At 39.1% G+C, this 14,073-nt stretch overlaps 1 protein-coding gene across 2 annotated transcripts in view; it reads right to left on the bottom strand.

Moving 5' to 3' along the window:
- Nucleotides 1-14,073, bottom strand: part of DNAJC13 (DnaJ heat shock protein family (Hsp40) member C13) — a 57,650-nt gene that overhangs the window by 9,413 nt on the left and 34,164 nt on the right. For both annotated transcript variants that reach the window (XM_082302622.1, XM_082302623.1), the window contains exons 32-48: nucleotides 13,667-13,712; nucleotides 13,334-13,488; nucleotides 12,522-12,723; nucleotides 11,746-11,861; nucleotides 10,829-10,907; nucleotides 10,114-10,249; nucleotides 8,828-9,012; nucleotides 7,304-7,378; nucleotides 6,991-7,110; nucleotides 5,546-5,725; nucleotides 5,045-5,212; nucleotides 4,319-4,432; nucleotides 3,869-3,985; nucleotides 3,162-3,339; nucleotides 2,020-2,111; nucleotides 1,034-1,133; nucleotides 83-157 (exon numbers count right to left, since the gene is read on the bottom strand). In XM_082302622.1, coding sequence (XP_082158748.1) covers nucleotides 83-157; nucleotides 1,034-1,133; nucleotides 2,020-2,111; nucleotides 3,162-3,339; nucleotides 3,869-3,985; nucleotides 4,319-4,432; nucleotides 5,045-5,212; nucleotides 5,546-5,725; nucleotides 6,991-7,110; nucleotides 7,304-7,378; nucleotides 8,828-9,012; nucleotides 10,114-10,249; nucleotides 10,829-10,907; nucleotides 11,746-11,861; nucleotides 12,522-12,723; nucleotides 13,334-13,488; nucleotides 13,667-13,712 — 2,138 coding nt within the window. The remainder of the gene's footprint in view (nucleotides 1-82; nucleotides 158-1,033; nucleotides 1,134-2,019; nucleotides 2,112-3,161; nucleotides 3,340-3,868; nucleotides 3,986-4,318; nucleotides 4,433-5,044; nucleotides 5,213-5,545; nucleotides 5,726-6,990; nucleotides 7,111-7,303; nucleotides 7,379-8,827; nucleotides 9,013-10,113; nucleotides 10,250-10,828; nucleotides 10,908-11,745; nucleotides 11,862-12,521; nucleotides 12,724-13,333; nucleotides 13,489-13,666; nucleotides 13,713-14,073) is intronic.

Genomic DNA, 14,073 nt, shown 5'->3' with positions numbered 1-14,073 from the left:
TTATTCTAAAGGGAAGAGTGGCCACTCCATGCACTTTAGGTCCATTGTTGGAGAAACATTTGCTTTCAGTGTAATAATGTACCTTTTGCCATGGCCTCTTTAATTATTTTTGTGCTAGATGTCAAAGCATACAAAGTTTCAAGGACAAGCTGCCGACCTGTCAAAATAAAAAACATGAAGAACTTTGTGTCACAGAGAATGAAAAAGTAAAGATAAATGTAACTGATCTTAACAGAAAACTGTATCAAATGTGCAATAAAGCTTAGGACAATTTCAAGCTTAGGGACTTCTGGCTAAACTACATTAGTTAAGGAATGTCAAATCAATCACACATTTTAGTACAGTGTAACTTCTTAATTAGATGCTAATTAGCTAAACTCCCAGGAATAATTTGTCAATCGAACACTACACAATTCAGAAGTAGTCAGTATCTGCAATTCATACGTTTCAGGTCACACATTTAAGACAAAAAAACTGGTCACACACATTTTTGTAAATCATCCTTGTTAGCTTTGGATATGATAGTCACTAATAATTAAATCAGTAGACAGAATAGAAGTGACTTAGCTGCATATCATAGGGCTTGTGTGATGACAAAGCTGGTCTAAATTTTGCATTTTTTTTAAAAAACAACCTATTTCTAGTCCTGCTTCCTGTCATCTTTAAAAAAATGGTGATTCCTGTTTGGTAGCTCTGCTTTTCTTATCTGGCAGGGGAATAGCTGATACCTGAAGAGTGTTATACACTAGAACTGGGCATAGAAACACCATGTTTCACTGAGGATGTATTGCAGTACTGTTTTCACTGCTCTCAATAGCTGAGCAACTGGAATGGAGCACAGCAACAGCTGGGAAACCTGAGGAAAGCTTTGTTCTTACTGTAGTTTTTCTTCATAATCCAGCTCTCTATCCTATAAAGCTAACAAGACCATTTTAACCTAAAACTCAGTGCTAAGCTCAGCCAGCTGCATTCTTATAAATTTCTGAGTTAGAAACTCTTTGCCTTGCAAGATGGAGGATCCTATGGTACATACTTGAAGGTAAGGAATGCAGGAGTGCCAGTAAGTTAGCAAGAACCATGGCCTCAGCAATGTTGTTAACACATTCTTGATTACTTGTTACTATGTTCACTACCTGCAAAAAATAAGAAACAGCACTTGATTATATTCCAGCTATGAAGACACTTTTCAGAAAACACGGTGTATGAAGTCAGCCACCTCACTGGCCAATAGAGCTGATATTTACATTTATTCCTGCCACCAAACTGTTTTGTCTCTTCGAAAAAGAAGGATGCAAAAGACACAGGCACAAAGTATGTTTCCTCCAAGGAGAAACTGACACCTTGGAACCTTCATCTTAATATTTTTTAGATGTTACTCTTAACAGCTACACAATCAAGTTTGTTTATGGTGATTATGTAAAGCATCCAGACAGGGAGGTGTTGGCATTTTTGGCAACACACGGGATGGGCAGCCTGGACAGGCGCTCCAGGAGCCTTTCATTATTTTATTCTGTTATCAGTCTCACATACCGAGTTGAGACAGAGATGGTACAGAGCTCACACTGTCACAGGCATCCAAAGACTTCCTTGTTACAGAGCATTCTTAAAAGCTTTTTAGCCAATCAGCATGCTTCTAAAAGTTACAGACAACTGTCTTAACCAATCCCCAGTCAGCGCACATACCTCTGCTATGCACAATGCTGGCTTGTTATGCCTTAACAATACACAATTTTCCACTCTAAGGCTTAAACTTATCTATCTTGCTAAGCATATTTTTTGCAACTCCAAAATCTATCTAGGCCAAACCTAGAAACTCTAACCATTGTTTTTAATGCCCTTGTTTGCTGTTAATTGTATCTTCAAGTTTTTGCAGCTAAAGCTGATGCCTAAACTCTTCTGCTTTATTCCTGAAAACTGCTTTTTTCTCACACCTAAAACTCTTTCACCTTTTGTGTTTCCCCACAGGAGGTTGGGAGTTTGTGGGGGTTGGTTTGTTTTCTGGTTGGTTGGGTTTTTTACCTCCAGAGCCAACTGCTGCACCACACCAGCTCCATGAACACGCAGCAGGGAGAATATCAACTTAAAGTGCCCTATGCATTCACACTCAGAACCTGCAAGAGACCAAATAAGTTACTCTTCATGCTAGCCAAAGCATTCACTGAAGGCTGTCCCAAGCCCACATCTCATTATACAGACAGGTGTTAAAGACTACACAGCTGTATGTAGTCTGCCACAGTAATTGTAACAGCTTGTACAGGACAGCACTTGCTACAGAGTTAGAAAATGATGAACTCCTCTATTAATCTAGCTTCCACAGGATTTCAGGTCACCAATATTTCAAAAACAGAGGGTAACTCCCCTCTCTAAGGAGAGTAACTGATGTAGTTCTTGGACTACCTAGTTACTTGCATTCTTACAAAACAACTGAACAAATTCCATAATTTTATTTATCATTGATCATCAATACCTTCTGTCTTCAAATACACTTGCCCTTTCAGAATGTCCCAGCTCAGAGCAGGGTTGCTTTCTCCAGCAGGAACAGCTGCCTTCAGGATTATAAATGCAAACACAGAGAACATCCTAACCAGCTATTATTAGATGCCACAATAGTAACATGGTTTGCTTTTAGAAGTAGCATATAATACAGTAGGAAAACATCTTAATCATTTGTCTCAGGCTTTTCCAGTCTGTACATTGATGTCTGCTCATAAATCTGCTGGTATTAGCTGCCCACTCTCAAAAGCATCTTCTCCTCTTGTTTTACTGAGGCCCTAACACAGGTGCCACTTACACACAGTACTCAGTTCAAGGAATAAGGTAATTTAAAAATCAGTTGAAGATTCTTTGAAGGATTACAGAAAGTTTCTTTCAAGAGGTTTAAGTCTTCCTAGCAACAGTAGGATTGAATTAGAGTTAAAATCTAATGATTCAGAGATGAAAACCGATAAGGCTTGAACTTAACCTAAAATTTTGCCACATCTACTGACAATGCTCTCCAGGTAAGGAAAAAAACAGCAAGCTTATATGGCTTACCAGCAATGTTAAAGTCTGAGCCAGCAAAACAAGCTTCCTTCTCACTGGAAGATAAAGACTACAGAGATCCACAGTTTTTAAGGTTGTCCACAGAAGAGTATACTGGGGAAGTTCAGTTTAAAGCCTACCTGGACTGTGCTTTATGACGTTTCTCAGAGCCTCCAGGGCCATTTCAACTCTCCGTAAGCGATCTCCGTGTTGGTTGGACTCCACTTTCCCAGTCTGAGTTATTGCCATTAGTGTATGAAGGTACTGTGCTTGTGAGCCTATGTAATCCAAGAGGCTTGCAGCAAATGCTTTAGGAAGCTTGGAAGTAGAGATGAGAGCATTTTTAGCTGTGTGATGCAACAGCACCCGCAACAGAACAAAATGTATCCATATAACTTCTACATATCACATATTCCTTTCTTCCAGACAGGCAACATTTCTCTATGATCACTGTAACATCTGGATCACATTAACCCTATTTCTATCTAAACACAGACTTAAAGAGCTGCCACTACTCCAACAGGTGTGTTCGCCCATATATATCGATTGATTGTAAAGCCAGTAGGCAGAACCACCACCTCCTGGAACTACTGAATCAACCCAAGTGCCCACATTACAAGCTTGTAGAGAGAAGTCATCAAGACAGCTGAAGCAGCACGCCTTATGACAGACTTGTTCTTTTAATTTATTCTGCTCCAGTGAAGAGCTTTCTCATAACACGCTGATCTTGAAGGAAATTTCCATATGATTCTGTATTTTCTCCATTCTGTTTGCACTGACAGATTAACATGAAGAAGTAGCATTCCAAACACTGGTTTCAACAGGAAGATTTTTAGCTACATCTCACCTCTAGTTGGAAGGTAGGGACCTCATTGTAGACTCTAACAAAAATCTCTCCCACAATAAGTTCCTTTGCATGGTCACTGAAGACAAAGTCAGATCCATAGCTCTTGTCACAATCACCCTTTAAGCAGAGATAAGCAGCACAAGCTCAGACAGAAAATAATCTCATAGAAGGTGTAAAGCTATAATCTGATAATGAAACAGGCAATACTTGAACAGAAAACTTAATGCTTCAAGTCAGAAGCTCAGACTGAAACATAACATGAAATGAACAAGCAAAATCTTACGGTTTTTGTTTTCTTTTAAAAACTACAGAATGAAGAAAGTGACTTAGGAGTAGACAACAATGGATACTTGTATTAGCCATACAATTGCATCCCAAGCAGATATAAGAAAACACGGAACAGTTTTTTTAAAAAAATAGGAGTTGGATTTAAAGTAAAGAGTATCTTACTCTCTTAATCATGCTTTCTTGTTGAGATTCCAAAAACTCAAGTAATTCAGCTCGTGTCCCATTGTTCCAGATCAAGTAGGGGTTCTCTGTGTTACTGTTAAGCATCTTCAGAGTCTAAGAAAAGGAATTTACATGATGAAACACATGTACAACAGTTTTGGATCATTATGCACAGTAATCAGCATGTTTCATGCTACTAGTCAATCCAATGTCATTAACAGCTACACCAATTACACAAGTAAGTTTGAAGTGTGAAATTTCCAATATTGGAAAAACAGTATGTGCAAGTTACATGGTACAGTACAATCTGCATTTTAGTTTTCTCTTTATTTTGCTCTGAGACACACTTACTTCAGATTCTCCATCCACTTTTGACAGTGAGCAGCAACTACCTGCAGTACCTCTTTATACATGACTTCCTTGCCACCACTTTTGAAGAGTTAAGTTTAACCTTTGCTCTCCATCATCATTATATCCTTAAGCCTTGAACTATTAACTTTTTTGTTCCTATACTTGTTCTGCAAATATTATTCTATAAGGCACTGTTCCTGTCCGTAGTGTTTGAGGCTGAAGCAGTTTGTTTTCCCTGCAGTTACCTCAACTGCAAAGAAAAATCACACTGCTGTTCTCAGTATCAAGTTGGTCTAAGAGAGTTCAGTGTTTTAGAAGCAATTAGGTACTCCTTTCATAAATCACTACAGAAAGTTTTGGCCAACAGCAGCTCACCTCGGTAGGACTGACCACAGCAAGTTTTCTTGCAATGTAGGGTGTCAACATTCCAGCCAAGCTTTTCCTGATCGTTGGGTTTTCAGGAGTAGCTTGTTCATCAGAAAGATACCCTCCAAGGCGACTCAAGGCCAGGAGACTGAGCTTAGCAAGGCTGTTTGCTACCTCCTGAAAAATACAGAGACAATTTGAAAAAACCTAGAGCTTTCTTATGATAGCAAAAATTTACTTTTATACTGTTTGCTATAGATTAGAAGTCTCTTGCATTAAGCCTATTAGAAACCATAGGTTTTGGCAGCTTTAACATTTGAACTCTTAAAAAAAACCAAAAAACCAAAACTCAGAGTATTTACCACTACACAAAAAGTCCCTTCCAAAACTCTGTTAATGTTACTCTTCATGCAATTCAATAATTCTAACAAATATTTGAATACACTTGGCCTGTTAGTAAGAGATGGCAAACAACAGCTACTGGTTGTTGAAACACCTTGGTAACATTACCTGGTGGTTTGAATCTTCACTTTTCTGAATCCCACTCTCCTCCAACGTATAGTCATAGTTGAAGAGGTAACCCAGTAAGTACCAGAGAACACCAGCTTGGAACAAATGTGTCTGTAGCCAGTAATCTAAGGCAAAGGAGCTAACACACTCTACTCCTAAAGCAGCTACTCGTGGTATGGTCTGAGGGGGGGAAAAAAAAAGAAGTTTGCCTTAGTACCTGTAACCAAAGAATAACAACTGGCTTCCTTACCAAAGACTTAAAAGCCAAAACTTGCTAATTCTGCAGTACTATCTAAGCAGCACAGAGATGAAAACTGAAGTAGACATAACTTCTGCAGCTGAAGTATTTGGTAACCAACAACATGGCTAATTAGTCAGCATTTTTCAAAGGGAAGAGTACTTGAATACTTATTTCATATAATTAGAAAGAAGCACTGATGAACTGCTGGAAAAACAATTCAAAACTGCAGCAGAGATTCCCAGGTGAGTTTTTTATGGCAATACATGTGTCCTGCAGGGACTAAAGAACACACAAGCATATATAGTCAATTACTAGAATCTGGTTTTAGTCTCCTGTTTTCATACACTCCACATGAAAAGTTCAAGACAAGACTTCCTCTCTTAATTCAGACAAAATTCAGCATTTTTATAACATTAGGCAAGTTCAAAAGAGCTAAATGTCAAGAACACTTCTTGAATACTGTTCCCAGAGTTTATGCTGACTTAAGAGTCTGTTTATGAAAGATCTAGTTGTAGTACTTTAATCTGCTGATTCAGTACACTAAGCCAAGCTACTAGACAAGTCAGTTAAATGGCAGAAATAGCTGAATCTTTAAAGTGGCTGCAGTTTATATCTGCTAAATGGATTCCAACACAAGTGTTGAAACAAGGCAGTTGAATTCTGTATCTCATGATTGGCTGGGATCTTACAGAAGGGTTTGACCAGTCACTGCAGCTATGAGGAAAGGCTGAGAGAATTTTGTTTGTTCAGCCTGTAAAAAAGAAGGCTTCAAGGTCACCTAATTGTGGCCTTCAAGTACCTGAAGGGTGCCTACACAAAAGGAGGAGAGGGACTATTTACAAGCATATGGAGTGACAGGACAAGGGGAAAAGGCTTCAAACAGAGAAAGTAAGTTTAGATCAAATGTTAGGAAGATAATCTTTACTGTGAAGGTGGTGAGGCACTGAAACAGGGTGCCCAGAGAAACTGTGGATGCCCCATCACTGGAAGTCTTCCAGGCCAGGTTAGATGGGGGTCTGGGCAACCTAGTCAAGTGAAAGGTGTCCCTGCCCATGGCAGGGGGTTTGGAATTAGATGAACTTAAGGTCTCTTCCAACACAAACCAGTCTATGATTCTGATTGTCTTACCTGCCCTAAAAGCAGAATATTCCCCTACACATTTAACAGTTAAACACCCATTTAGACAAGGAAAAGGAGCACTCACCTTGCCATAATACAGTAGTCTACAGAGGTCCTTAATTATGTTAGGCATTTCCGTAATCTTCTCTCTGCATTCCTCAAACTGAGCTGCTACACTGTAACACTTACTAATGTATCCACATACCTACAAAACACAGTATTTTATTGCTTCCAAGGGGAAGAAAAATGCATGTTTACAATTGTATTTTTAATATATACACTACTAGATCGATGTTTTTATTATATATATGCACATTTGTGTTTATTACCATATTATACATATACATACACCATGTAGTCTTCTGAGAAGACAGTTAAAGGTGCTGCTTTAAACTCACCTGTACAGATATATCATCTGGCTTGCTAGAACGAGTCAAGACTGCTACACAACGATTAAATGCTTCTTGCAATACCTGTGAGGATCGGATGATGCACAAGTTCAGTCACAACAAAAACAGATAAAGGCCAGCAAAAACAAAACATTAGCTGGTAAAGTCATTTTTAATGGCTGAAGGGAAACATTTGACAAAAATCTGCTGCTTGCTTAAATGGTTTGTAGTGCAAAATTCCTTGCAAGTGCTAGTAATAACCTTTGATGCTTAAGAATTGACAGCCTTCTCACATGTGAGCTCATACCCCAGTTAGCATGCAGATGACACTAAGTTGTGTGGGACTATGGATTTTCTGGAGGGCAGGAAGGCTCTTCAGAGGGATCTGGACAGGCTGGACCAATGGGCCAAGGCCAGCTGTATGAGGTTCAACAAAGGCAAGTGCCAGGTCCTGCCCTTGGGTCACAACAACTCCATGCCACACTATGGGCTGGGGGCAGAGTGGCTGGAGAGCTGCTGGGCAGAAAAGGACCTGGGGCTGCTGGTCAACAGCAGCTGGATATGAGCCAGTGTGTGCCCAGGAGACCAAGAAGGCCAATGGCATCCTGGCCTGTATCAGCAATGGTGTGGCCAGCAGGACCAGGGCAGTGATTGTCCCGCTGGTACTTAGCACTGGTGAGGCTGCACCTTGAACCCTGTATTCATTTTTGGGGCCCTCCCTACAAGAAAGACACTGAGGTGCTGGAGTGGGTCCAGAGAAGGGCAACAGAGCTGGGGAAGGTTCTGGAGTACAAGCCTGATAAGGAGCAGCTGGGGAGTTGGGGTTGTTCAGTCTTGAGAAAAGGAGGCTCAGGAGAGACCTTATCGCTCTCTTACAAGCACCTGAAAAGAGGCTGTAGCAAGGTGGGGATTGGTCACTCCTCCCAAAAAACAAGAGACAGGAGAAGAGGAAATGGCCTCATGTTGTGCCAGGGAAGGTTTAGATTAGATATTAGGAGGAATATCTTCACTGAAAGGGTGGTCAAGCACTGGAACAGGCTGCTCAGGGAAGTGACTGAGTTGCCATCCTGAAGATATTTAAAGAGACATGTAGGTGTGATTTAGTGGGACTTGTCAGTGTTGGGACTAACAGTTGGACTCCATGATCTTCAAGGTCTTTTACAATCTAAATGGTTCTAATATTGTAACACGTGCAATGAAAAGGCCCCCTGCTCAAGTGACTTGTTCACATTTATCTGTTCTGTTACATTGGAATTGCAGAAGTTTCAGCAGTTTTGTAAAGGAGTAGAGAGACCTTGTATGTAGCTTGCTTACTCACAGTTCAACAGACAAGCCTAGGTCCAGAAAAGGGTATACTCTGCAAGATGTTTCTCCTACTGTATTCAGAATATCTGAGGTGTTAAGAACAGGTATCTCAAGACCAAAAGTGATTCTCAATCACATCTGATTTCCTACACACTGAGGATCTAAGATTTCTAGCTATGGAATAGTTAGACTAAAAGCATGCATTTCAACATATTTTTTTACATTTACCTCAATTCCACTTTCTCTCCTAAGTTCTTCTGCATTTAATGCTGAACAACTGACAGTATGAAAAGCAAGTTCTGTAGCAGCAGGCAACAGTGGAGATTCTTTGGAAAACAAAAGGTCATCTGATGTTTCAATGGTAATGGTCTTTATCAGCATAGGATAGCCTGCATACTTGTAAGGTTTCAAATCTGAAAGAGGAAAAAAAGTCCAAGTTTATGTATATGCAGAGTCTAAGCAATTTAAGCCACCACAAAATTATCAGTAGAAGATATATCAGATATATAAGGACTAGGAGTCCAAGAAAGCCAACACCTGGGAAATCTGGAGCAAGACTGAGCAGTCAACACAATCTGACTCCTCATCACATTAGAACTGTTCAGGCTAGAAGCTAACAGAGCTTCACAGAAAACTCATTTAAGATCAAAAAGACTTATATCCAGCTCAGTAAGCCCCCAAAGCTCAGAGCCTTCCAATGATGTTTGTCTCTCCCCAGAGAAAAACAAGTATAGCTTGGTCTGTGTCTTAGGTCAGGACTGACTAACAATAACCCTATAGGGAACTTGTCCAGTTTGACACAACAATTTTAAGTTTTAAATTGTATTTTTCATTCCTGCAGAGTTCAGCAGTGCTAAAGAGTAACTTCATTTTTCATATGGAACCAACTGCAAATCAACCCGCTTAAGTCTATACCAATGCTGTCCCTAGCTCCTGACAGAACAAACAGAACTATGGCTGCATGTGAGGTTCTTAGTTTACCATTATAATGTAACACCTACGCAGCAAAACACTGTTGGCTCTGCAAGCCTTGGACATGGCAGCAGCTGCCAGCCTGGGACTGTAGATGGAGCCAAGTGTTAGGGTGCTCTAGCCATCCCTCTTTCCCAATTGAGCAGCGTTGCAGCACACTCACCCGAGGACTCTAACACTGATCAGAATCTCTGCAAGAATGGCTCACTGTTAACAGCCTGATGAGTGTAACCTCATGTATAACCAGCATCTTGGTGACTGAGTACTAGTGAGGATTATTCTGCAGAGATGGAGTTCTCCATATGGAGGAAGATTCAAACTGATTAGTATCGGAGCAGAGCACTTCAAAGAGCTATTTCATGCTGTTTTGAATTAAGTTTTACTGCAGAATAATTTATTTAATGGAAGAAAAAGTCCTATTTGAAGCTGTGGCAAGTCAGAAACCAGATCAACAGAGCACACACTCAAGAAGAGAGAATATCAAAGCTGACCAAAATGACCACTAAAGAAATGAATACAAAGCACTTAGGCAGTAGGCTTACCTTCCTTATGCCTGTTGAAGAGGATGCTTTGAGTTTTCAAGATCAAAATTATGTTTTCTGGATCTGGCCCATCTATCACCTTGGCAGACTTTGTGCATAGAAACTCATATGCTTTATTAACTTTTTCAAACATATCCTGCAAAAAAGGAAGAACAGTTGTAAGAGTTGATAAGAACCCTCTGAACTACTGGAACATCAGTTTAGATGCAGGTAAAATAAAGCATTTCAGGTTACAAGCAAGAGCACTAGTTTTGTTGCCTCACTGCACTTCATCAAATATTCCAAGCAACACTTGTTCATAGATCAGTTTTCTTTTGTCTCCCGAACTCTGCCCTATGCAAGAGACAAACTAAGTCAATCATACTATGACAAAAGCAGTAAGTACAGCTGGATTGTGAGAATGGGCAGAGGATGCAGTCTGTCTTTGAAAGGGAACAAACAGCTTATTTAGGTCCTGTGTAGCTCTCCAAACAAGACCATTTATGAGATGTGAGTCTGATCTGACTACACCAGTTTACTGTAGAAACCCTAAATCCTTGAATGACATTAGTTAAATTATTAATCTGTAGCATTAGTCTGTGTTTTAGCATTCACCTAGGGCATAGCTTTTAAAAGGAAGAAAGAAAATTTAGGTGTGCATTTCAAAACTCTTAATACATGTAATAGCTGAATTTTTCCCCATTTTATTAACACCATAAATTTGTGCTGTACATACCCTGCCTTCTGGATTCTTGTCCGGGTGATATTTTTGAGCCAGCCTGAAATAAGCTTTCCTGATCTTGCTTTCATCATTTCTACAACAAAACAAGTTCCATCAATTACACTGAATAACAAAAAACAAAAACAACCACAGCAAAACCAGCCTGGGTTCTGACAACAGTACTAACAGTAACTGCAATTGAGTGAAAACTACAAGCTCTCCTATTTCCATTTTAAAACCCCGCTTCATCATTCCCACTGAATGGAGGAGTAATCATGTGTTCACAATAGGAAGAAATTTTAGAGGTGGAAAGTATTTTAATATCTCTTGTACGTAATATATTAACCAGAAAGCGCACAAAGTCCCTGAATATTTTAAATGAAGAACCTAAATGAGCTACAAGTGTTAAAAGTTAGTATTTCACAATTTGTAATAAATGCACTGTTCTTGAAGGATAAACCCAAACTGCTGTTGGTTTACTTCTAGAGACCTGAAGTCAGAAACCAGTGTCAAGACAGAAGGAAAAAATTCTAAGGATATAATCATTAAGAAAAAGGGCAATATATGAGAGGGAGAAGGATGATTAGAAAGAAAAGCTCCACTTTGAACATATTCAAGTTCTGCCATATTCTTTGCTCACTATGGTTGAGTCTAAAGCTTGTACTCTAAAACAGCAGAGCTGAAAGCATTCTCTTCTCTATTTTCAGCTTATCTAAACACTTCTACAATTATTCTCTCTAACACTGTAATTGTATTTCCAAGCTTTGTTTCTTTTTAGCAAGGCAATCTTCCACTTTGAAAGAAGAACGTGCCACACATGACTGACCAGGTACCATTAACTCGTGCCAAGTACTGAGATAAGAAACTTCAGTTTGGTCCGTGCATGGAGTTTATATAAAGTAGTTATACAAGTTTAAATCCTGAAAACTTACTGGCCTTGTCCTCTGGGTAGGTTAAGAACTTCATAGGCATCATCTATTGACATGGTAGGTGGCTTCTTCTCCACCTCCTTCTTCCAAGCTTCTAGGGTATCTTTCAACAGTTTAACCTGAATAATTACAATTTATTAGCGTTTCATTTATGCTGACACGAGTACACAACTTTTAATAAAATGCTGTTTTATTCATGAATCCTGTACTTTATTCAAGATGAAAGCACCTTAAAATTAAAAGGACTATTTAAGAGTCACACTAGAAGATGGAGAATCACTTAAATAAGATGAAGTTCCCATCTTGATACTGTAAAAACTGCAAAGCTGCATAAATAAAATAGCTGCTTAGACAGATCTAGTCAACAGACTTGTACCAAAAATATTTCATCACTTCAGTTAAAATACTGACATTAGCTTAGTTTCTTGTGCAGCATGGACAACTAAGAACCCCAAAAGTCATGATTCCCATTTTCCTACTGCCCCCTGCCCCCCAAAAAGGTTCACTGAAAACACTCTGAAGTTTCTTGGATGCCTTATTTTGCTATTTAAGTAGTCACCACAAGAAGGATATACTTATGGGGTTGCTATATGGAAAGAACACTATGCTGCTTCAAGATAAAGTAGGGTTTAATGTGGACCTGTGGACTAAAATTCATGATAAAGAGGTTACTTGCAACAAACCTAGCATTTGATTTCGTTAGTATCTTAGGACTTTTCGTTAACTTTTAGGACTGAAAGATCAAGAAATAAATGAATCCTAAAATACTTCTTACTTACTGGATCTTTAATTGGCCAGTCTGGAAACCTGAATGTATCACAAAGATGTTTGAGGTAATAAATGTTACAGAACAGCTCATTTTCCAGTTGTGGATAGTTGATAACCGGGATCGGACAGTATTGGTAGAGGGCTCTTGTATTGCTTTGAAGACGAGGGGTGAAGTCAGCAAGATGAGCAGCAATCTTCTCTATCATAAGACGCCTAAAAGTTGCAAAGTTTAGTTTAACACTTGCCCAGCAGTCTTCAACCCTGACTCACTGTCCAGGTGTGTTCAATGATTTCTTCTGAAAAGGTTTTCCTTAGAAGCTTCCCACATTTCAGTAGGGATTTAGAATAGGATTCTGTCCTATTCTATTACAGAGCTATATAAACACCATGAAAACTAGTTTATTAAAAACAATTGAAAGTGACATTTTGCTTTTCTCAACGCCTCTTCCCTTTCTGGAAGACCCCAATATGTACTGGAATATTAGGGGTATATCACAGAGATAGGTGCTGGTAATAAAAAAGTACATATAAATGAGTAAGTATAAAGCAGCACCTCACACACATCATCAAGTCTCCATTCACAAAAGTAACTTAATCAAGATGTTCACGGAAATATTCCCCCTCCCACTGACAATTCTGCTCTCCCTTGACCTGGCTATTTTTGGTTGAAGCAGAGGGTAATGTAGGACATTGCCCTTGCAGAAGGCAAACAAGAGGAAGCCATAGAATCCAGGTATTTTCATCTTTCTTTAAGAATATGAAAGATCTCTTCAACATAACCTGCAGTTCAGATTTATTTGTCCCTCTGGTAGAAAACAGTTACCTCATTTCATTGCTCCAAATTGCTTCCGGAGTGTCAAATTCTCCAAGGAATATCTCAGAAAATTTTTCTGGTTCATAGTTTTCTAAATAACACACCATTGCTTCAGGAAGAATATGTCCAAGTATACTTCTTTGAACAATATCTTGACTTTTTGTCTACAGAAAAGATCACATGGTCATCTCAAAGGTAATTGAATTCTGTCTTGCTAACTAATTTGAGACCTAAAAACTCTCCCCCTTTTCTCTTACAGTTCTTAAATTCTAGCTAAAACAGCGATAGGTAGTCTGCAAAACTATTAGGAAACAGAGGTAGTTACTGTTGCAATATACTCACTTCTTCAGACTTGAAAGCTTGTTTTGTATGAGTATATTTCAAAAACCTAGAAAAGAAACAACAATTATTTTCTTTTTGATTGATACTTAAGTACCTTTAAATAGTAAGCAGACCAACACAGTCCAGGCTGGCAGGTACTATACATTTACTTTGAGATAAAAGAGTAATGGCAACAGTTTTATGAATTTCTGTACAAAGTTCATCCTCATACAAAGTAAATCCTTGGGAACTCCACCAAGCCAAGCAGTCCCATGTTATAAACGTTGCCTTATGTTCATCATTTCAGTTTGAAAGTCTTGTTCCTGAAAGCTTGTTTTCTACACACACAAAGATGTTGACAGACACACAGACAACCTCTGCACTGTTAGATCATCACTGCAGGGATGAAACAAGACAATTTTAGACTA

This window comes from Coloeus monedula, assembly GCF_965178545.1.
Source record: "Coloeus monedula genome assembly, chromosome: 1".
In the NCBI taxonomy this organism is placed as follows: domain Eukaryota; kingdom Metazoa; phylum Chordata; class Aves; order Passeriformes; family Corvidae; genus Coloeus; species Coloeus monedula.
Note: the sequence above shows the minus strand (reverse complement) of the source record. Positions and strands in the feature narration are given on the sequence as shown.